Consider the following 24,887-nt stretch of genomic DNA (forward strand, 5'->3'; position numbering starts at 1 on the left):
AAAATAACGGATAATCCTGATGACTGAGTTCACATTCAAGTTTGAAACCGAGCCTAGACTATAGGCATGACTATAAAGTAAACCATACTTTTGCCTATTTTAAAATTTTTATTTATTTTGTGTATGTGAAACCAAGATGAGGGGACAAAAAATCAGTTGGTTGTTTTTAATAAAATACTAAAATAGACAACCCGTATGATTTCAAAAAACCAAGATTTTAGAAGGCACAGTAATAAATCAAGCAAGTCAAGCTGTTTGCTTTATACCCTCTTCCTGTCCTTCTCCCTCTTGACCTTGATGGGGGTTTCCCTGGTTTTAGGTTTTAATGCTGGATACTCTTGGCTCTCCAGTGGCAAAGCATTGCTGTAGAAGGCAGAAAGCATCTCCCAGATGGGGAACGACTGCCATTAGGACTAGAATCCAGAAACAGGACTTGGAAAAAAAATTCAGGAATACATTTTTAAGAACCTTTTCCAAAAGAATAAAAGGGTCAGCGTTTAACTCAAAAATACTATGGCAGTCTAGCTGGGGCTATGAAAATGCAGTAACACAGACTTCAAAATTATTACACCTTTTACATCACCTGGCTTTCTATGCACACTGTAACCATAAAAATATTTTTCTGTTTTAGGTAATTATAATTTAATGCTGGGTATATCAGACTATTTTCAAGTAATAGTGGATGTCCTTCATGTGAAAACATACACTATGTACTAAGCTGAAACTAAATTTAGGTATTTGAAGAGGTGCTCTCTTGTAGCCTGTCTGTCTGTAAAGGTGAACTGTATACTTCTCTCATGCATACATACATGCTGACAGCATGGGAAAAACACATCTGTGTTTCTTTCCATAGCTCTGGTGACATTTCTGTGTTGGTCTTACGTGATCTTCTTTACTATATGAGATCTTGTTCCATCAACCTTTTAGGAAGAGTAAGGTATACCAAGTATCTGATTAACTTTAGGACATATTTGACATAGTGGCATTGTGAAAGGGAAAAATGCAGAACATTTATATTTTAAAATATTTACTGAACTGTTGCAATGTGTCAGTAAATGGTAAATTAATATTATTATTATTATTACTTCTATTAAAATATTAAAACAGAAGTAAAACTTCACATGGCAGTATAACATTGTATTTTTTGAATCCACACATAATTCCTTTCTAACAACACTTACAAAAAATGCTTTGAACTCAGTTATCACTCTGCATGGAGATATCAATCCTTAAATTTACAGGACTGTGTATCATTGGCTTTTGGTTTCTATCAGTGTCTCTCTAACTTGTTCTGCAAGCAGAAATGTAACATCTGATATTTCTGCAATAATCAGGTTAATCTACTTACATTGGTGTAATCTGCAGTGCTGTATAAAAACAGCCTGAAAACACTTAAAGCTAGTTGCATTGCCTTCTGGCAGGTGTTGTCCCTGCCTGAGGGAGTGAGGGTTTCCATCCTCACAAGAACTTGAAGATGATGACTGAACATTTCATCTTGAACAAATGGTAGAAACATATTTGAATGTATTTTAATCAAAATCAGAAAAGTAGGTGTCACAGAAAACTTTTGCATGCTGTTGCTAACTTGTTTTTTCTTAGCTGTACAGAAAGTTCTTGCTAGAAAGAAGTAGCATGACAGAGGGGAAGCCAGACCTGGTTTGGAGACTAGGCTGTAGTGATGATATACCTAGAAAGTTTTAGTTTCCTCTTCTCTCACTTGTGCTAACTGGCTCAGTTAATCTCATTGAGAAGCAGGTTCCAAGGCAGAAACTGTGAATATATCTAACTGTTCTGCACATCTCTCAGTTTATCTCTCCAGTAATCTGAGCCAAGAACTACAATGCCATGTCCCAGCCTGGGACGTTATTCAAAATCCATCTGACAACATGAATGCTTGCTATAAATACTACTAGTGTGGTTGCCATTGTTTTTCATTACTTAAGAAGTAGTTGATATATTACTAATATAGTCCTACTGCAGTACAAGTCCATGTCTCTAAGCAGGTATTTGCTTTTCTAGGATAAACAGCCAGTTTGCTTGAATAGTATCTCTTTCATCCCTTGAGACTCTTAACCACAATAAACTCAGGTGCCACATTGCTGCCACCAAGATCCTGTAATTTTTTTAAGATGTTGTTGCCCTTCACCATTCTTTTGAATATTTTGTTTTACAGTTGGGTGTGAGACCTGTCTGCTTTTGTAACTGAAGAGTTTTGAATTGCCTGTCTGGTGTAGTAGACAAGGTGGTTATCAGTGAAAGGGTGGACTCAATGATCTTGGAAGTCTTTTCCAACCTTAATGATTCTGTGATTCTGTAATAATACTGTCATTTGTATCACTGTAACAAATGGAGCTTCATGGACACAATATCTGAAAAAACCTGATGAAAACCCTTATAGCCTGTGCAGAATATGGATGAATTTGCAGTATAAATATCCATGAAACTACCTGTGGAATATGTTCTCTGTTATATCCATATGTCTGCCTGTTGATCTGAAGTGAAAAGTAAATCTTTATCACCAAAATTTTTGGACTCTTTTTGAGTCATGTTTTCTTGATCACTGGTGCAGGTAGGAATGAATGCCATGGAATACTGACAATTACTATTTTCTGACATAGATTAAATTTTTTAGCAAAAGTAAGTCGGAAGTGGATTTTATCATATTCGTCAGCATGTGTCATGCATAACTGTTAGAGGAATAGTGTCTTTCTTGTAAGTGGGAAAAGAAAAAGTAAAACAAATCTTAAATTAAAATCTAGTATATATATTAAACCAAGTGTTTAATTATTTATTTTTATTTCTCTTACTGGGGGAGGTAATACCATAAGTAACTTTTCTAAAACTTTCCTACATAAAACTTTATTCTTTAAATACCTGATGTCAAAAGATGGACGTCTTAAATTCAGTAAACAATAAAAGAATCCTAGGTTTTCAATGAAAAGATGGAAAACATAATAAACCTTTTTATTTTGATGCTTGTGGGAAAAGGAAATCAGAAGTATGATAATTTTTTAAAGGGATCCTACACCTTGATATAATAGTAATAGTTGTTTATCTTTACACCCTCAGGGCCTGTCTGTCTAATCTTGAACTCTCTTAGTATTAGCATTGCAAGGAGATACCTGAATAGGAAGGGAATAATCCTGTTGCTTGAAAAAGTGAAGTTGGTGATGATGTTTGTTTATATCTGGAGTCTGAGAATTCTGTTAGGAACAAAAGTGTTAGAAGATAGTAGATTTAATTTAGGGTCCAGTAAATTGTAGTAATATACCAGTTTGAAGTTTTAGAATTCTATTAATGAGAAAAGAGCAGTGACAGTATTTAAAAATACCTGAGACATAAGCTGAAAAAAAAGTATACTGTTTGGACCCATGAAACTTTGCTAAATTAGAAAAAAATATCCCAGTATATCCTGGCTGGCATTGTACAGCTGACTTTGAAGCTGGGGTTAACTTAGATTTTAAGCCTGCTTTGTGAAGAAAATATAGTACTGTTGTTAGTGGTTACAGCACATCCAAGCTTTGTTACTCAGTAGAGATAACTGATCTGATCTATAATAATGTGGCTGCACATTGTTGGTTAGTGTTGGGTTTTGTTCTGTATTTCCAGTACATTAGATACTATGGATTGCTCTAGGAGATTTCAACCTGGTGTGACATTGAACCAGGTTACTCTAATGAAGTCCATGGAGCTGCAAATAACAAATTATGTTTTCTCCAAAAGGTATCTTTTAGAGTTGAAAACCTGAAAATATTATTGCAGTCTGACTGCATTTTCCATTGCCACGTGTGTGCAGCATAGTTTATGCTGCACAAATAGGTGCAATCCCAGTAGGCAACATTTGGCTCCTGCAAGGAGCTGCCAGAGTCTTCTGGATGGGGTCCAGCTGATCTTTGCAATCTTTCGTTGAGAGACATACCTCGTGTCAGCTGGTGGTACATCAATTTTTTGTTCATTTACCAGAAGAAATACCATTGTCATACCCTCCAAACAAAAACACTACCTCTTAGTCTTTCCCTCATTGACCTCAATTCACACTCTTACTGATATTTGTGATATACTTGTTCCAGTAATTTCTCTGTTGGTTGAAAACTGTATTAGAGTTATCAGTCTTATTTTATATGTGTATATAGAACATTTCTCATTTCTGCTATTTCCAGTGTTGTTGTCTTGTTAGCTTTGAATTGGCCTTGTACATACATATTCTAATACTTTACATTTTGGTTTCCATAGATGAACTATCATGTAAGTTTATCAAAACCTGTAAAAAGACTAAGCTGTAGTCCTTTTAGATAAGAAAATGTTTCAGCTGAAAACTTGTTTATGAACTCATAAATGTATATTATTTTATTGGTCCCAAAAATCTAGAATTAGACTTGGAGAGAGTTCAATACCCAATTAATTTACTCTCTGTTATAAGAGCTGCAGGAATTTTTAATCTGTTCTTGAATTTCTAGCAAATCTGGTAACAGACTCCTTAGATCAATAGAAATTTGTTTGTTTTCAAAGTTGACCTTGTTCTAAAACATTGCAGAAAATGAGCTTTTCTAACTTAAGGCTTGGTCTAAAATAATCCAAATTATATCTGTTTAGATAACCACATTTATTTTAATGAGGCATCCTGTTCTGGTCTCTGCCAGAGACAGATACCCTACTGTACTGTTCTAAAAGAGGCTACAGATTTGACTTGGCACAGGAATTCTTACTTCTTATGGCATTCCAGAGACAGTGAGCCAGCAGCTAAACCTCTCAGCCACTTCAAAAGGGATGACTGCAGGGAAGAATAGGCATGGTGCATTCCCAGATGTGTTCTTTGCAAACATTCACTATGTCTGGGACTTATTAAGTTTATATTTTTAAACGCATATATAATGTGTAGGCAAACCAGAAATACTTCTAATGGGTCTATAACATTGGGTCCTTAAAAATCCTTCTTCAAACACTGTAAGGTTTCTTGTAAAACATATAGTTTGTCCTTGTCCTTTTTATTTGAGGTCAATTGCTGTGGTCTTCATCTCTGCAGTAGCTGTCAGACTGCACACCTCACTGAGGTGCTCTTACAGAAACACTACTAAAAGCTTTAAACAAGGCAATTAGGAAAAAATAAGGTTCATAGTTTGAAAGTGCATGGCTCAGGCTCAATATCTTTCGTCTGCAGTTGCATTTTCTATTCAATAGAGACAGAGATATATGTCACCATCTGTGAGTCACAGATTTTTTTTTAGCCTCATCTTCTGTCTTCTGTAAACATACAGTCTAAGAGCTAATTCCTGAACTCATAACTATTGTTCCACTGTTGATTTGCTAGTATTGATTTTTGAACCAAATCCATACAGTTTTCACACCTGAAAAATCCCTAAAATGGCTTTAAGAATATGGATTGGTTGTGTTTTATGCAGTCTTTCAGAAGGAAGTTGAAAGTAAAATGTAGCAAATGGAGACAATATTAAAGCAATGTCATAAATATGCAGATTGTAAAAAGAAAGCAATTTTTGGCTTGGTTTTTGAATCCATCTGCCTATTACATTTTTTAAGTTCAAACAGCAAAACTACTTCTGATTTAACTATTACATATTTGGCAAGCTTAATAAAGAACAAATCAAAGCTAAATCAGGGGTATTTACAACAACCACAAATTTAATCCAAAGTGGGTACTTAAATGCTCATATAGTTCTAAATGATGTTCCTTCCAGATGGTGAATTAATGTAATTTTAGCAGGAAGTGAAGTTGCACAAATACGCAGTATTTAGAACACTCACTGATTTCATGTTTCTGTACCCACTAAGGCACAGATGTTAGTTACCATTTTTGTGCCAGTTGTATCTATCTTCCTAATAATTGCAAACTGAGGAAGAGAGTTTGCAAGGGCAAAAAGGGAGCTGGTAAGAACTTTAGCTTGTAAACCCTAATTCAGATTTAAATGGATCTTTTCTACCCTTGACCTATTTAACCTCCAGAATAATAGCGATGGTGGCCTACTTGTGGAGCATCTGGTTATGATTGGATCTTGTATTGCCTACATTGTTGCCATTTAGTTTCTAAGTAAAATCTTTGAATTTGTAAAGGTGTCTCTGACTTTTAATATACACAGTCTCTCACGCCACTAAAGCAGTGGTCAGAGGGAAGGCACAAGACAAATCTCTCAGCTTAAAAAAATGCGTTCCTGGTAGGTTGGTCCAGCATGACAATTAAGTTCATTCATTGCTGTAGAATGGCTTGAATTTGCTGGGCATATTTTGAAACCTCTCATTTTCCCATGAAAATAATTTGTTTTGCAGCAAGGAGAAAACAACAAAGATTGTGTGCTAGTTACTAAAGATATTTTATGGAGGTTTTTTGTGTGCTTCTGGTGAGAACTTCTCAGTGGAATAATTTTATAAGAAATATTGTAGACGGTAGATTCAGATTAGGTGTAATAGGAAATACTTTACAATGGAAATGGTGAACACTGGAAAACGTTTGTCAGAGAGGCTATAGATGCCCCATCGCAGGAAACATTAATGAATGGGTTGGATAGGGCTCTGAGCAACCTGATCCAGTTGGCAATGTCCAGTTGGCAATCCAGTCGCTGCAGGCGAGGTTGAACCAGATGATCTTCAGAACTCCCTTCCAACCCAAACCACTCCGATCCTGAGGGTGTGAAATGGCTGTGTATGTAAAGTGTAAGGCTAGGCAGTACTATTTGCTTCTCCTGTTGGAGGCAGAATTAAAGAAGGAGGTATGAAGGAATTGATTATTTCTCTGATTGCCTTTGTGAACACTGGTGAGAATGAGAGCATTAGAAGATGTGAAGCAGCTCTGAACTGTACCTTCCTGGGGCTCACCAGTTCGGCACTGATACTTGAAACATAAAATCTGCAGTTCTCTGTCCACCTCTGCCTCTTTCCCAATTTTAGCAGCATTCATGTGAATGTACTAGCACTCTCTAATTTTCTATTTTTTCTTTGTTGGCCATGCAAGACTGCAAAGGAACTTTGCATTTCTACTCACTACTTGCCATGATGGGGCACAATAAAGTAGATTGGTTCTATGTGTTTAATTATGTATTGAAGACACATGTGGTCTTTGATAGATGTTTGTCTGTTCACAAAATAATGAAAAGAAAGAATTTTGAGATAGTACTAATAATGTGATAGAATTTTAAAGCCTATTTGCTTCGTGTATACTAATTCACAGTGCTACAGGATTTTGTCCCAGCATTTTTCACAGATGACAACAAATTTGCATTTCTCTTTTTGCCCAGGGACTAAAAGGTGACCCTGGTAGTCCTGGTGTGGCTGGTCCTAAAGGAGAAAAGGTACCTTTTTGAATCTATTTGTATGTATATGTGATTGTGCATGATATTATTCAGTTTTGACCACATTGCCATAACTATGTGTGGCAAACACCCACTGCTGCCATTTGTGCAACTCAAGGGTTAAAGAATATAAATACAGGCTAACCATAAATGCAAAGGACAAGTACCCTTTATCACAATGAATTTTAAAAGGAGTTCTGAGCAGGAGCCTAAATGTGGTGTTCTGAATTAATCTCTGGGTGCAGTAATTTGCTCCCATGAACTAAACCTGAAGGTCTCAGATGTGATTTTTACCTCAGTGACCTAATTCTGTGAATATTTACACAGTCAGATGCCTTTACATATGTGAGCTGTCACACTGGCTTCAGCAACCACCTTGTACATGTAAGCTGCAGCTTGTAACTTGACATATGGAAATGTGTTTTGAAGGATTGCTTTTTTTAAGCTGTGATTCACTTATGCAGAGGCCTGGCTTTTTTTTTCCTCGTTAACCTGTGGTGAACTGTGTATATCTATACCATTACTGGAGAAGAATATCACTTTACTCACACATTTTTATCATCAACGTTTGGTGATTGTACTGAAATCACTTCTGCAGCACTGCATATTCACTAAAAGGTCTACAGCTTAAATATGTTGAACTAAAGATATTGTTGATTTATTTCCTCTCCTGTTTTAACTAGGGAGATGCAGGACCTCCAGGACCAGCTGCTTTGAGTGTGAGTACATTTTAAAAAAAATAGCCAAAAGAAAATCCCTAAGAAATGCTGCATGTGAATATTTGCAATGTGAATGCTCCTAAAATAAACCTAAAAAGGTCCCTTTCTTCAGAGTGCCTCTGCATTTTCTATATGACTTAGGATGGGAATTCTGTAAATACAAAAAAAAAAAAAATCAGGTTTAAAACAACCTTTTTCCTCCCAAATGCTAACATCATCTTGTTTATTCCATGTATAAATAGTATAGGCTTGTTCAAGTGAAAGAATTCCTTTGTTATTTTTAGGGAAAAGCATTTTTCCGTAAAAGCTTGCAAAAATGGTCAATGCTTTTAGGGTATTGTATTCTGGCTAGATACTGCTGTATGGATGGTGGAAAATGTTCTGAATTTCCTTGCAATGGTGCAGGCCCCAAGCATGCCCATAGCCTGAAGATAAGTGTCCCCAAAACTCTCCAGGGCATGCCTTATTTGCTTCATAAAAGTTATAAATCCGATTCTGAATTCTAAATTCCAGTGGTTTTGCTCATGAGCTGAGATGAAAAGTCTTTCCATTCAGAACACTCTATTTGGGCAAAAACAATTCAAAATGGTGCAAAGGAGTGTGGCAGAAATGGAAAAAAACCCACAAAAATGAGAAAAGCTTCCAAATTCCCAGGCTATAGTTTCACAACATGAATAGCTCTTTTCACAGACTCAGTGTTATGAGCCTTATCATTCATATTACCCATGTAATCCTAAATAAATTCCAAAAGACCTGTCATTCGTAGCATAAATGATCATACCTTGTCTTTTCCCTCTCTTAATTTTCAACATCGTAGCAGCAATGATTTCCATTAGATCTTACAAACATTGAGGCATATAACAGAGACCCACAAGATAAAGACAAATTCTACTCTTAAGGTGTCAAAATTAAGTTGCCATGTTTTAGACTACTTGTTTTTTGGATTATGAATTATAATATCCTGTATCTTGACTTTCCTCAAATAAGTTAGTGTTTTGTCCCAAGATCAGTGACTCTGCTTCAGTTCATGTCCTGTCAGAGGTAAACAGGTCCATTTATGTCCTTTAGTTCTTGAATATTTAAACTGTGTGTTGAAAGAGTTAATATATTATTAAAATATTATTAGTAACCTGCAATTTTACTGCAGTAGATGCACAGGACCATCCCCAAGAGTCACACCACACACCTGAGAGCACTGTCCAACTGCTTCTTGAATTCTGTCAGGCTGGTGCTGTGACCACTGCCCTGGGGAGCCTGTTCCAGTGCCCAGCCACCCTCTGGGTAAAGAACTTTTTCTGATACCCAAACTAAACCTCCCCTGACACAATTTCGGGGCATACCCCTGGGTCCTGTCATTGGTCACCAGAGAGAAGAGATCAGTGCCTGCCCCTCTTCTTCCCCTTGTGAGGAAGTTGTAACAGCAATGAGGTTTCTCCTCAGTTTTCTCCAGACTGAACAGACCCAGTGCCCTCAGCTGCTCATCCCTGGAAGGCCCTTCTTCCTCCTTGTGGCCCTCATTTGGGGACTCTCTAGGAACTTAATGTCTTGTTTACACTGTGGCACCCAAACCTGTCCCCAGCACTGGAGGTGAGGCTGCCCCAGTGCAGAGCAGAGTGGGACAATCCCCTCCCTTGTCTGGCTGGTGATGCTGGGCCTGATGTACCCCAGGACAATTTGTCCCTCCTGGCTGCCAGGGCACACTGCTTTCAGATTGACCGAAAGCAGTGTGCCTGAAGTGATCCAATGTCATAAAATTGTTGTTCAAAGAATTGCATTTCTTTGATTGCACAATGCTGTGCAAATGTTTCAGTTTATTGCTTCCAGCACAACAAGGTCTCCCTGTGTTGGTACATTTACTGATGGTCATCTTTACAGTTTTTAAAAGAAAAGATTTAAATTTTAGGAAAGCAGACTTCAGAGGGATGTTAGTAACTGATGTAGACAAGAGTGAGTGTGAATGGGTTTAGCAGTTTGAAGACAGACTACAGCAGAGTGGGAAATACAGCCCAGCAGGAAGGCTTTCTCTCTCTGCCACTGTAAATAGTTGTGCATTTCTCTTGGCAAGAGCTAAAAGAAGATGAATTACATGAGTGATGTGGCTAGGGGAAAATTCAGTTTTCAGAGTGGTTTCATTTGTGTGACTTCTGTGTGGCTGTGACTCTTACAATATATAATCATGAAAGGAAGATATGCTATGAATATATAGTAGGTCAGATAATATCACAGTTCATGTGTCACTTAATGAGAACTTACTGTGTCAGAACCATTCATGTTGTTATAGCCAAAATATGATGTAAGTGTTACAGTTATGAATCCTGTTGAAGTTTTAAAATGTTCCATTCAATTGGGATGAAGGCATAATGTCATAAAAATATCCTCTGCTTCTAGTAATTTTTATCTAATGTGAAGATTATTGGATTTTTAATCTAAAAGATAAATGAATTATTATGCTGGGGGGCAGGGAGGGTAGAGGAGTGAAAATGATGACACCCTGTTAGAACTACATCCTAAGTATAATTTTTGGGCAGGGAGGAAGGGAATATTAAAAGGAACCAGGTTTTGCTCAAACTGGACAACTGGGCCTGGATCATGGACCTTCTGCCCCAGTGCAATTGCATAGAGGGACGGGTGGTAAATGATGGCATCACACAGAGCTCTACTGCCCTGTGCAGCTTTTCCATTCATTCCTGTGTGTTTCCATAGGAATCATACATCAGTGGAGTAAGCTGAATGTGGTCTATCATATATTATTTCAGTATAAACTAGACCACCATTAGTGTTGTTCAGTCAGAATATTCTCCTCATACACAGACCTGTACCATGCTTCTTAGCACAGGGAGTGTGAAGGTAGCAAAACACTGAGGCTGCTTCACTGCAGCAGCTGGTAGGTCCAGGGAGAGCTGCCTGTAGGAAATCTACACAAGTATGTAGATTTCCTACATGCAGTAGAATTTTCTACATGCAGTAGAAATTTCTGGTTTTTGGGGGTTTTTTAGTCTGTGCTGTTGGCACCTGCAAAAGTCTAAAAGATGTCAGTGACCCTGCCTCTAAAAGTGTTTGTGCAACCCTGATGAGTAGGAAATCTCACACGGCTCAGAAGGATGAGAAAATACAGAAGAGAATGAAGGGATTGGTACTTGGAGGGAAAAATGTATTTTTAAGTGTTCAACTGACAGATATAGCCATTGTAGGAATGAGGGAAATTTCAAGACAGTATGGATGGCAGAATTCATAAATGCTCAACAGCTGTAACAACAACCTATTAAGTAGATGAGCATATGCCAAATTGCAAAAAAGGCAAAACAATAGCACTGCTTTTTAAGATGCAAAAATTATTTTATGAGTTTGAAACTGAAATTTCATAGCTCAGAAAATGCATCTGAAAAATAAAGCTCTGGATCTTCCTTTCTGATGTGAGTTAACAGAAAATTTCACACTGAAATCCTAACAACATGAACATTTAACAAAACTTCTCACTTGTAGCAATAGCAGAGAATTCAGAAAGAGATGGGATTAGAAGTCCATGTATGTCTGTGCTTTTATTTAAGGCACATACTTAACTCTTGTTAAAACAATCTCATCAATCATGCATGTAGAATTAGAGAAAAGAAACAGCATTGAAACGCAAAATATGCTAAGCTGTAAGAAGAAATATGTGATAAATTTTATAGGGTTTACATAGAACACTAATTAAATCAGCAATTTCAATATTCTAACTATTTGTTTGACTCAGGCATTATTCATGCAAATTGAATGAATATTGGACATATATATGTTTATATTTTAGCCCTTTTAATAAGGATGTAATGTTTTCCTGTGTTTCTATGAGTCAGTTAACACTCCCCAAGTCTGGATATATGTATTTATTTTTTTCTTCTCAGTTATGGTGGTAGTTTTATGGGAGTAGTCCAAAATGATATTGATTCTCAGCCTTACTTTATGCTGCCTCTAATTTCTCTGCTATGTTCTGAATTGCTCTGTAAGTAGTAGATGTCTCTTTTCTTTGGTACTTTTCAGGTGTCTAATGAATAAATGCTGTGATTATATTTTGAAATGTTCTCCTTTATTATGTCCATTTTATGCAGCAATATTGGGGATGTTTAAAGCCTAAGTTCCCTGACAAATTTTACTGTAGCTGATGAACCTTCAGGGAATAAAAAAGGAGGGATTGTTCTTACTGCTCTGTAGCGTGGTTTTGTCAAGATGTGGGATTTAGTGCAGAAGCTGGGGGCTGTGTTCTGCAGGGTCACAGCTGGCTCTGCAGCTTGCCCGCTCTGGTATCCCCAGCTTAAGCCTGTGCGTGCCGTGTCAGAAGAGTGACAGGTGAGGGAAGGTAGCACAGCCATCTCTTGTAAAATATATGATAACTATTCCTCTCGACACTCGATACGCTGCTTTTAGTTCCTGAGGAAAATGAGCGTCCGTCCGTACGTTCCTGAGAACCTATCCCTTTCAGGAGTTATAAAATAGTCATCCAGATGGCACCAAGTGTTTACTCAGAAGCCAAGGCTTAAGTCGGCCACAGACAGAAGTCCCCAGGACTTGCTTACTAAACAGATATTTGGAATGTTGGCTCCTAGGTCTGGTTAAATCGATCCGAAGGAAGCTGGTGCACAAGTGCCATGTGGAGGCGGCTGTGGGAGGAAGTTGCAGATTCAGGTCTGGGCAAGCTTCACTGTAACTTTTGGCTCTCCCCTTTCTAAACAAACGTCAGCTACAGATTGCGCAGCTTTCTCCTCAGTTATTCATGTGGAGCTAAAGAAATGGACACGCACACTCTCCAGTAGTAAGAAACTCAAGTAACATTACCCTCGCTTTCTTTCCATGTAATGGCATAAAGGAAAGTAATCCTATATAACTAAAGAAAGTATAGACTGCAAATTACAATTTCATTCTAAATCACTTCTTCTCATAAATATACTTTCAGGAAAATCTGCGTTTTATCTATCTCACCTTTTATAATGGAGGTGTATTAATTTCCTGAAAATAATGAATTGTTCAGTTGTTTTTCAAGAAATATAAAGATCACTTAACTTCCACAGCATAACTTACTATAAAATATAACTTATATTTTCTTCTTCAAAAAGCACTTTTTAATTATGGGAACAGGTGCTATTAAGATTACCACTTTGTTAAAATAGAAGATGATTCAGCAGTTGCAGTGTTTTTATGTTCTGGAAAAAAGTTTTTTGTCTTCTTTATGCAGTAATACTGATACTAAAGGCACAAGTGAAAATTGAAGTCTTAGCCTTACAGTAAATCTGTTTTTTCAAAAATTCTTACTCTGATAAATTGGCATGAATGAGATTTATATGTCCTTCATTAGAATAATGTTTTGAAAATTGTCCCATATGCAATAGACATCAATGTAATGAATAATTTTGATTTACTCCTCAGGATTTTAATTATGCTTTTTTTTTGCTTAGCAAATAAACTTATGTTTATGAAAGTACTAGGTTCATGAATGTAAACTTCTGTGAAATTACCCTTTCAATTTCCATTTCAAATTATTGTTTCTGATGGAAAGTAGATTTCAGGTTACCAGAGAGAGCTAAAGAAATGGCCAAACACAAAGAATAATGATGTCAGTGAGGAACATATGTTCTGTTTGCTCCAGTAATAAATTATCAATAACATGTAGCTTATCGTGTTTTCTGGCAGACTGAAATACTTCTGCTAAATGCTATCTCTTTTTCTGAAGAAGTAAATGGAATGAAAGCAGTTTAGAAAGAAAAGTGGTGTAACAGCAAAACAATATAGGGACTGCAGTAACTTTAAGGGGCTGAGCAGGCATACAAATCTGTCCACTTGCTGTCTCACAGTAAGGATGTGACTGAGATTAGATCGTGTTTAGAAATTCTTAAGATAGTCTAATTTCCCTCATACATGGTAATACAACAGGAAATTAGTAATCCTTCTGTGATTTTCCTGTGCCATTTTTCCCATTGTAAAGTATTTGTAACACTGAGGCGTGTCTGCAAGCTCTGTGGGCTTCCATGTGGGTGGTGATGGACAGTGCTTTGGACAAGAAGAGGAAACTATTGTAATTGTGTTTTAAGGTCTCCCCCTTTCTCATCCTCCTGTTTGGGCTTCAGGGTAGGGCAGCATCACAGTTGCAGCAAGTAAACTGCCTTGAAGATACCTGAAAAACCAACACTTTGACCATCTTGACTGGAGGGAAGATATCCATATTTTATTTCCTTTGCTTGCTGAGTGTGATAGTCTGTTTTTACCTGAGAGGAAGCCATTCATTTACTCTCAGTATGCTACTAACAGGCCAAAGAGGAAAATATTCTCCAAACAGGGCAGAAGGATCACAATGACCTGCACAGTAGAACATGTTCTCTGCAAACACCTACAGATTAAATGGATGCCTTTAAGACATATTGGACTGCATCTTCTTACATCCTGTTTGAGATGCTGTGCCATTCTTACATCAGTGCAGCCACAGCAGTCCTATCCATCCCACAAGCAGTATTTGGGTGGCTGATGAGTGCCCTTCAAGTCAGTCAGGCTTTGTTTCTTCACTGTGACCACCCATTGTGTAATGTCAGGAATTTGTAAATCTTTGGTCACTTTTTACCTGACTCCTGATTACTGTGATTCCATGCTGCTCTACTTGTGGAGTTTACAGAGGGATCATTCAAAATGTAATTCAACAATGTGACGGGTTTTCTTAATCCTGGTGAGGACTGTGCTTTGAAGAGCTACATCAGTCACTTGCAATAGGAACTGCACCCAGTTTGCTTTTAAAAAAGGTTCAGCAGTGATGTTGCATCAGTGGAACTATACCTTTCAGTTTATCAACATAATGTTTTGAAATTGCTTAGCAATATCATATCATAGGGTCTTTTTGAAGCAGGAAGTTTTATCATTATAACAGCTTGCACATTGATTTAAATCATCACAAATGATTTAAAATTACCTATTCTTACATTATCACAAGGCATTTCTGCATACCTAATTTAGACTTTGTTTCTGTCTTTGTTTAACTCATCTCACTAAATTGCATACATTTTTCTCCCTGCCTAGTAGCATTTATTCTGTAAATTGTTTGCTGGAATTCATACTGAGGAAAAACTGGGTGAAAGTAGCTTATGTATAGAACACACAAACCAGTCTATAAATCAAATAATTTTTGTGCCTTAGTTAGGCCTGCAATATTATTGCTAAGATTTCTATTATATTTAATTTGTGTTAATAAGGAAATGTATTCCAGCTCTGAATGTATTCTAGCAACACTACCTACAAGTACATGAGGCATCTGACTACCCTTCTGCTTCAAAAACTATCAAAGTTTTCTGAAAGCAACTTGAGAGTCCCAGAAATACGTGTACTTGTCTCATATTTTGCTCTCATGGCATCAACCATAATCTTCTGTGAGAAGTAACATGAATAACAGCTTTAAGTAACCTCACTATTCCACTTCAGCTGGGTTTTTTTCTTATTTTTTGATGTTCTTGGTTTCACCATGGGGTCACAATAAAAACTTCACTTTTTTGAGAGTATGTTCTTAGGTGCTTTCTCTGGCTTATTAAATTTATGAACAATCTTCCACCATGTCTCTGCAGATGCTTGTTGTGTTGTGTCAGGTATTTAAACATGCTTTTGTACCTGCAGAGTCACATGACAGTATTTTAGCCCTTCTACAGTAAGTGGCTTCTGATAGCTCCACACTCATACACTTTAAATTAACAGCTTTTGAAATTTAACTGGCTGAACTGTTCACTGATTTTTCTGTAACTTCCTAGAATGTTTTTCTTCTACTGTCTCAAGTTAAATTATTTGTATTTGTTTCCATCTCCTGATACTTGCAAAAAATATTAGCTGTTTGAGTACTAAAATATTACTTCCTACAGATATTTTCAATACAAATTATTTTAAAAACTCACTTATTCTACTGCAGCATTTTTAAACCTGTTGTTTTTCCCTAGTTTCCTTCAACTAAGGCTTAGACTAAGTTTTGATGACATTTCATTTAAATACCTGTCTGCATGTTCTTCACAGTGTGGTTGCTTTTTCTATCCTGTATTCTAACCAGCATATTTTCCCTTGTCAACACTTCCTTTTATGGTTTACTTCTCATAAAGGGATTCACAAGTTTCTGCTCTTCATTTTCAAGATTTTGTGTAAGCTTCTTGTGCTTACTGGTGCATCTTGTATCATCTCTCTTCATAGCCACCTTCACTCATTGTGATAGATTTTCTAAGTTTCAGTTGCACTTAAGAAGGTCTCTATTTTACTAGCTTTTATTTTCCCCAAGCTACATGGTAATGTTTGAGACATTTACACTTCGCACTCCTCAAGCTCCTTCAGGTATATTACTCCAAGGGTTTGCTTGGTCTGTGACAGAACAGGCTGTATAGGCTGTATATGTTATTTTAATTCACTGCTCCACAAAGGAGGTAGGTTATCACCTTCAGCCTCAAAGTTGGCCTGGCAGAGTCAGGAAAATCCCATGTGTGTTAGGTCACCTCGAGGGATGGGCACCACATTTTCCTGCCAGCCTGATGTGACACAAATAGGCTGGTTTTATACCTCACAGTGCCTTGTGCTGTTCCTAGACATTGTTCTGCTCATCACCCAGCCGTGCTCTTGCCAGTTCAAAAGTATCAGAGTTACAGTGACACATAGTGAAAGATTTAAATTCCCTTGCATTACCTGAAGGACACCCATGAGAAAGGTAGGGACAGACTTTAGCTGAGCCTGTTGAGATAGGACAAAGGATAAAACTGAAGGAGGTATTAAACTGAAGGAGAGTCAATTTAGATTAAATGTAATAAGAAGGTTTTTTACAATGAGGGCAATGAAACAGTGGAATGACATTTCCCACAGAGTTGTTGGATGCTCCATCCTTGGAAACATTCAAGTCCAGGTTGGTTGGGACTCTGAGAAACTTGGTCTAGTTAAAGATGTCCCTGCTCATTGTAAGAGGATTGCACTAGATGACCTTTAAAGGTCCCTTCCAACTCAAACCATTATATGATTCTATGATCTTAATTGCTTTGGCTGTTTTTTACCTGGGGAGTTTCTTCTAGTAGATTAGATTGCCTTCTGACATAAACGTTTTGAACACAAGCCCCAGCATATTCCATATCCCATAGATAGATAGATAGATAGATAGATAAAAGTTTGTTTATTCAGTCTATATTCTATCTCTTTATCTGTGGTGGTGGGCTTTTCTGACTAATTGTGCTATCTGTGGTTGAAGGGAGTCAAATCTGATTTTTTATCTCCAAAGGAAGATCTCCAGAAATTAAATGGAATGCAACCTAAGTATATACTTTAGTCTGCCTCCCTACAAACATGTATTTCTATTCATTGCCATGTTCTATAGGAGTTCACTGGTAGATGTTTTAGTCATCTGTTTCAGCAGAATTCATTGTAGGTTTCTTTTTCATTTCTCCTGCAGACTTCTTCTGCTGTTATTTTTCCATGATCTCTTTCAGTGAATATTGAGAGAGATAGCATTGCTAAGTCATTGCTTTGGCCAAGTTACTACAGTTTTAGAGCTGTGTTAGTTAACATGGCCCATGTTGTCCTATCACTTTTTAAACGGAAGATCCCACAGAAGTTGGTGTGAACTTTTACCTCAGTTTCAATATCAGGATGTTGCTCCTTGTACAGGGGAGTCCTCCCTGCCTGGTTACCAATTGTATGCAGCTCTCCTCCCTTTCCTTGAAGATAAATCTCCTTATCTGGTTCCTTTTTCTTGACAATAATATTTTAGAGAGAAGAAAAAGAATAAAAGTGGATAAAAATGTTGGCTATTAATTATCACTATTGTGCAGCTACATTCTTGTGTAATTCTTGTCCCCTTGGAGCCTTATTGTACAGATATGTGAGGCTGAGTATTTCCTCCCCTATAAAATGGACATTACAGGTTTTCATCTCATTCCCCTGCATAAAGTTGTCATTAAAATGAAAAATTAACAAAGCAAAATTCCATCTCTTCCTGAATTCCCAGAATTTCTTTACAGAATTAGAATATTGCTAACAGTTAGAACACTGCAAGTTCCACACTACCTAGATGAGAAAGTAAAGAAGCTTTACAGAGGTGACACTGACATGCTGCTTTACGGATTTGTGTATGTATAAGCTACATAAGTTGCACTGTAAAACTTATAGTGGTATTATTTGTTGGACATAACGTTCTCATGCATATTTTAGTTCCATAAACTTATGGTGAAATATGGAAATGGTGTGCATCAGCTCTGTAAAAGATCCTACAACTTATCCTGTTTACATTATAACTGAAATGATAGGAGAAATATCCTATAGTGAAATGCTGTCTGAGATATATTTTTAGCTTCAGTGTTGGAAAGTGGAAGAATGGTAGAAATGGAAAAGCTCTTGAAGTGACCACTTTTTAAAATTGAAGTCAGACTATATTCTAATCAACTAAAAACATTACTTGAAAATGTATGAGCTAGTAGCTTTGGAATGCCTACTTACTTTCTGAAGTTAAAATTGGGAATTAGAGATCATAAAAAACCTTCTTAAATTAATTTCTAGAGATCTGGGTATTTTTAAAAATCATGACTGTCAGGATGCTTCAGTTCACCCTTATTGGGTCAATAAATATGTGTAATTGATTCTATGTTAGGCATTTGAATTTAACCAAAGATATAACTCATCCTGAAGCAATACCTGAGTCTGAAAAATTTTAAAGATTTAAAAATTTTAATGTTTCAAATTCTTAAATAACAAAATGTAAGTTCTTTAATTTTGTGACATCCTGTAAGAGTACACAATATAACATGCAAAGCTTTTTTTCTTTTAATTGTACAATGCCAAACTGTTATATATTCTTTGCTGAATACGTTGAAAATGATTTCACATTTCTTGTTGCTATAATGGAAATTGGATTGCTTCCTCAAAGTAATTTTTTTAATTGTGTTCCAAGGTGACTCATGAAGTAAAGGAGGAGTGGGGGGAATGGCTTTTCTAAGTTGTTCGGAAATGTTATTTGAAGGCTTTATGATTATATTGTAGATTAATTAGACATAAAATTAAAGTCCCAAAGCATCAGAACTGGTCTGCGATTTGATCTGTGACTGAAAAAGGCAGATGCTTGCACTGAGTTCAGAAGAAAGGCTCAGAATTCAAGGATATATTCAAAACACTCAAATTTCCAGGGTCTGTTCAGGAGGGAGAGAGAGAGAAAAGAGGCACTAAAGTGTTTTGAAAAGCCAAGCCAGATATGCAGAGGAAGCAGAGCAGGGCTGATTCTTAGGATCCAGTGAGCATAAGGCCTTCTGCTATATTTAGTTCCCTCTCCCTGCCTTTCCCTCCCCCTTCAGTGCCTATATTTGAATTTGAGTAAGTTGTCTTTCATTTAAAATAACTTTTTTGTCATTTTTTCATGACATCCTATCTTAACAAAATAAACCTCTTTTCAATTAATATTGTAGTTAAATATAACTGTGCTTAATTAGTGCTGACTTACCTCTTCTTTTCCAAAGGATACAGCCTTTATATGATGAGATGTGGTGAATAATTATTGTTTGTGCTTTTTCTGGCACCTTAGTATAACATAGAAGGAATCATTAGGAATAGCCAATTCTTGCTATTAGAAATAAATGCCTTGTCTTGCCATCTGGATCTTTAGTCTAGTCTTACTTCTATAGAAAAACTGGGGATGAAAATAGCTCTGAATGTTATAATTGTTTAATGTTTGTATTTTCAGGGTTTGCTGGAGGGTCCCCAGGGTCCACCTGGCAAAGAAGGTCAAAGGGTGAGTAAACTCGGTGAACAACTGGTGAATGTGCTAACAGCTTGATGTGTGACTTCTGCCTAAGCACTAATAAAAAATGGTAAGGTAGCAGCTGAGTATGAAGCATGCTGACAACAAACTGAGCCTTGACACTTGAGGTTTCTCTTCAGTTGAAGGAGAATTAACAATTTCAACCATCTAAAGTGTTTTAATGACTGGCAGCACAGATGGATTTTGTTTAGTGCAGTGTGTTTCTGCTGTAATTTTAATTGAAATAATATTAAAACTTTTCAGTTCTCCTTTTTTAGCAGAGGTGAAGTATATCTTACAACATCTAAGATATAAAAAGATATGAATTTAGGGTCATTTTCTAAAATATTAACAGAAACCAGTAGTACTGACACAGGTGTTTTAATGCCATTATGCACGTGTCAGCACCTAACATACGTGTACAACTAATATGATACAGTAAAGAGGCTGGGGGGCAGAATATGCCAAATACATTAAATAAACCTTTGAATTTTAGAATTTCAATAGAATTAAGTAATTGACTGACTGGTTTCTCCATGTTCTGTGTTTATTTTTCCTGACTTATTGAGTTGGTAATTCATTAGAACAGATAACAAGTATTTGTGATTGCAATATCACAGGAATTAATTCAATGTTGTAAATTTATAATCTATTATGTTCCTAAAAGTTCAAGAAGGCTTTAGGACTCTAGCATTTCAATATTTTTACAAATTATCTGTGTGTCCAGTTTGCAGTTTTGAAGTTGGATCTCAATAATTCTTGGTTTATTTATGCATCTCGATATTCAATATCTTAGTTAAAATATCTGAAGTAAAAAGATTCAGTGTTTCTCACCATTGATCTTAGTAACTACAGTGAATTTTTACAGGTTAATTTAATGATTCCAATAATAGTAATAAAACTAACAGAAGTCTAGCCCTTGAACAAAATGAGTAGGCCCCAAAGCTATGTTTTATGTTGGTTTTTAAGTTTTAAAAATAGCACTGGATTCCATTTAAGTTGAACATGAAGATATGAAAGCTGAGTTTATTTACGATTCTCACTAAGGATTGAGAACTTGTTCAGAAAAAAATCAGTTTAGTAATGGAGAATTCAAAGCTGTGTAATTAGTATGTTATTAAAGCACATTTGCTAGCATATTAATGTCCTTATTAAGGACTTTATGATTACCATGATTATTACGGTTAGGCAATTAAATATATAGGATACTATGGAAAGATATTTGTATCCCCTTTTAGCATATTTTAGTGTTGTTCTGTGGAGTATTGATTCTGCAAAAAGATTCTCCTTTGGGAACATTATAAACATTCTTGTGTTTTAGAACTTCACTCTTGGAACTTCTTCATTTTTTAATACAAAAAATTCAGAGGTAACACTCTGTATTATATTTAATGGTGGATAAATGGATTTGGAAATACTTTTTAATTTTTTTCCATTTTGCAGTAGGAATGAGTGGGTTGATACTTTCATCATGGACATTTTCCTACTGACACATAAAACTGAGCTGCTGTCACACGCTAGCCTCTATAAAAAGGGAGCTCTGATGGTTTTGTAATCTCGCCATGCACACAGCTGCCTTGAGCCAAACAATGGGAACAGCAGACTGTGGAGCCTCAGCATCTGTCTTTATCTTTCTACCAGTGAAATGCTCACACAATACTCCTGCCGGCCACTCCCGCCCCAGCATTAACAACATTGTTGGCAGTCTTAATTCAACTCCCATGTGCTTTCACATTTCCAATACATTTAATTAAACAATAACATACCATTTGTAACAAGATCTCTGCTCTGTTTAATGACAAACAGGACAGTGCACATCTAATGGCTATTAAATCCTCCTTTTTATTCAATTATAGATGTCATGTTCCACTGTTCTACTTTCAGCAGATCCTCCAAATCTTTCACATTATATGAAGTTATTGCTTTTCCCATGGGCTGTCTTTTGAAGATTGAAACAAATTATTGAGTGCGTAACTGGCTAATAATTTTTTTCCAACATATTATTCAGACCTAGAGGTGGTATTGTGTCCATCCTGAAGGCTAGAACTGTAACATATTAGGGGAAAAAAACCACTCCAGAAACATCTGGAAGTATCTATTCCTTGTGGATGCCACACTTTAAGGACATGAACTTTTATTTTAAATTGCCATTTCTACTGTACTTTCTGTATTGAAAATTTAAATTTCCATCTACATCTGGAGCATTTTTAAGTTTTCAACTCCTTTGAAAAGTGGTCTTAGATTAATAAGGAGTTGAGAGGACAATCATAAACTGTGTAACTTACAGGACCTCAGAATACACACTGAAGCAAGGAACTGAGGTGAATTAACAGTGTTAATGGTGATATTGAAGAAACATATAGAAGGCTTAGGTTAGAGCTAGTGACAGGTAAATGGCAATAGAAAATGAGTGGAAAAGCAAAGAAAAAAGCATGCATTTCCATTTTCAGAGTGTTTCAAGTGAGGTTTTATTATATCAACCCAGATCAGAGTTCAATATTAGAACTACTAAGAAATACCAAAGGTGCCCTGTCCCAGTGTGGGCACCCATTTCCCTGCAGTCACTAAAGAGGCAAATAGGAAAATTGTACTCCTACTGAGAGGAATAAGTCTGAATTGTAATATTTCTTTCACCTCACAGGAATAATCTGCACAAAAAAATTACATCATAAAAAATATAGAGTAATTATTATACAAATAGAATAAGTGGTGTTATTATTATAATAAACATAAAGATAACCAATCTGTAGGTTTTGAGTTCAAAGTTGAGTCAACCTTAAAATGCTTATTGACATATACATCAAGTTGTCTTAAAAATGCAAAATTGCATCATTACTTAATTAGATGATGTCAGCGGTTTCTTTATTTCAAATGTAAAGGGGGATCAATACATCTTTTGAAATAAGGTGACACAGATCCACTGCAGACAGAGTTACTGGTGTCATTTGAGCTCATGCATGATTATTAAAATACTGAATATGTCATTTTATGTGTCTTTGATATATTATACTGTATATATAATATAATAATATAGTATATTACTATTATGGTCATACTGAGTTGTCATCTTACTCCTACATCAAAGAGTAGTTTAGGTTCTTACTCGTTTAAATAATGCTCAGCCATGGAAATTGATGACAGAAATGTGTGAAATATCTTCTATCTTAGTTGATATCCCTGGATGCTTTCCAGATATCCTAAAAAATAAAAAGGTTTGCAGAAAGCAGTACACTAGTGTGATGAGTTTTCAGAAATGTAATGTGGGGAGATCATTCAGAAGTAGAGAGATGAAGCCCTGAAAATTCTTTGACTAGCTTTGTGCAGCATTAAAAGACCCTGTATCAGGATGCCCACGTTCTATTTTTTTTTTGCTGCATTTAACAGAAAATTAAAAATTTGCTAAAAATTTCAAGTAATGGAGTCATGGAGAACAATTAGTGTGATGATAAATAAAAATTGGATTCATAATCGTGTTACTTCTCTCATACTACTCTAGTAGCAAAATGCGCAAATGTTTCTTTTCTGAATAAACAAATGGACCAACAGTCTAGCATTTATCAGGAGTATTGGTTGTGTCTATAAGAGCAGATTCGTGAGATCCCATTCTTTCCTCACTTATTTTGAAACCTTTCCCTCTATTTCCTTCATTATCTCTTCTCATTGTGCATGTGGATGACTCATGCAGGAGAGCAACCTTTGTGTGCAATGGGTACAAATAATGTTCTTCAGACTAACACATCTTGTCTCCTCTGCACAGCACTAAAAAGGGAGGAACAGAATTTTGAGATCAAGAGAAGGAGTTTTCAATTTTGCATGGTTTACTATCATGCTTCATCTACACAAAAGAAACTTGCTAGAATTTTCAGTAGCTCTACAAAAGATCTTAAAAGATAATCAATGATTCATCACACATTGTCCATCCTTAATTAAACTGTTACTCTGAAGGCAAAAGTAATTGTCATGGCAGAAGACATCATAACCTGGTTACATCACAACCTGGCCATATTCAAAGAGGGCACAGTGAACTTATTTCTCATTCTTCAATCAACCTGAGACTTATACAATACTCATTTAAAGGGTTGTAATAATGTCATCAGTGAATATAGTAAAATTTTGTGTGAGTATGTAGTGCTCTTGTGTTTCTCCTTTTGCCAAGATACTCATTTCCACACACCACTCACATTTGTTAATGTTATGTTTTCTTATGGGCTCAAGGAGTCCTCAAATGTTTGCTCTTAAAAAGTCTAATGTTTCCTCTAGCTCTACAAGTAGTGACTTTTTATAACATTTTTTAAGGTTTTTGATCCTCAATGAAGTGGTTAGACATGAGACCTTAGTCAGCAGGAGCTTTGAGTTTTAATTCTGGTTACTGAAAGAAATGGGCCAGTAGCAACAGCTACTCATTCCTTTCCCCTCATTCCTGGATGAGAAATACTAGACTACTCTGTGGGCAGGCACTACGTTCATACATAATTTTTCAGTGTCCATCACGTTGGCTTCAGGCATGTTACTGCTGCAGCAACTTGATACTATTACACAACTGCTCAGAATGACATCAGGAGCTTACACACTACTCAGAAATGTCCCTGGTCCAATATTACGAAACAATAGTAAGATTGGATATGAACCTCACATTGCACAGAATTTAAACCACAGTGGATTACTACGCCATCTTCCTGGATTCCTGTGTTATGCAGAACTATTATTTTTCTCAATAATCCTGCACTTTCTAGGTAAGCACATCTTTTGCAGAAGTCCAGCTTCCACTTCAAAGAATATCAACAACAGACTCTATCCAAGTCTCCTTGAATTCTTTTTTCCAGTGTTCCTTGTCAATCACAAATTTCAAAATGGGCATTTTATTTTACACTGGGCATGTACCTAATCCTCCATTAGCCTTCAGCAACTGCGTTTTTTTGTTTTCTTCTTTATATTGAAGAGCTATTTAGAGTTTTTTCTCTATAATCAAATCACCATTCCACTGATTTTTGAAAAAGTTCAACTAGGGGCCTCCAGCTCCCATGCAAAGAATTTTCTGAAGTCTTCAAATAATTTTGCCATGTTGCTGTATATTCTTAAAAATTTCTACTACCTATAGTTTTCAGGCTGCATGGGGCTTTCCAG

At 36.3% G+C, this 24,887-nt stretch overlaps 1 protein-coding gene across 1 annotated transcript in view; it reads left to right on the forward strand.

Moving 5' to 3' along the window:
• Positions 1-24,887, forward strand: part of COL19A1 (collagen type XIX alpha 1 chain) — a 172,210-nt gene that overhangs the window by 83,105 nt on the left and 64,218 nt on the right. The window contains 3 exon segments of the mRNA XM_066314266.1: positions 7,245-7,298; positions 7,982-8,017; positions 19,707-19,754. Coding sequence (XP_066170363.1) covers positions 7,245-7,298; positions 7,982-8,017; positions 19,707-19,754 — 138 coding nt within the window.

The sequence above is a fragment of the Sylvia atricapilla genome, chromosome 3 (genome assembly GCF_009819655.1).
Source record: "Sylvia atricapilla isolate bSylAtr1 chromosome 3, bSylAtr1.pri, whole genome shotgun sequence".
NCBI lineage: Eukaryota > Metazoa > Chordata > Aves > Passeriformes > Sylviidae > Sylvia > Sylvia atricapilla.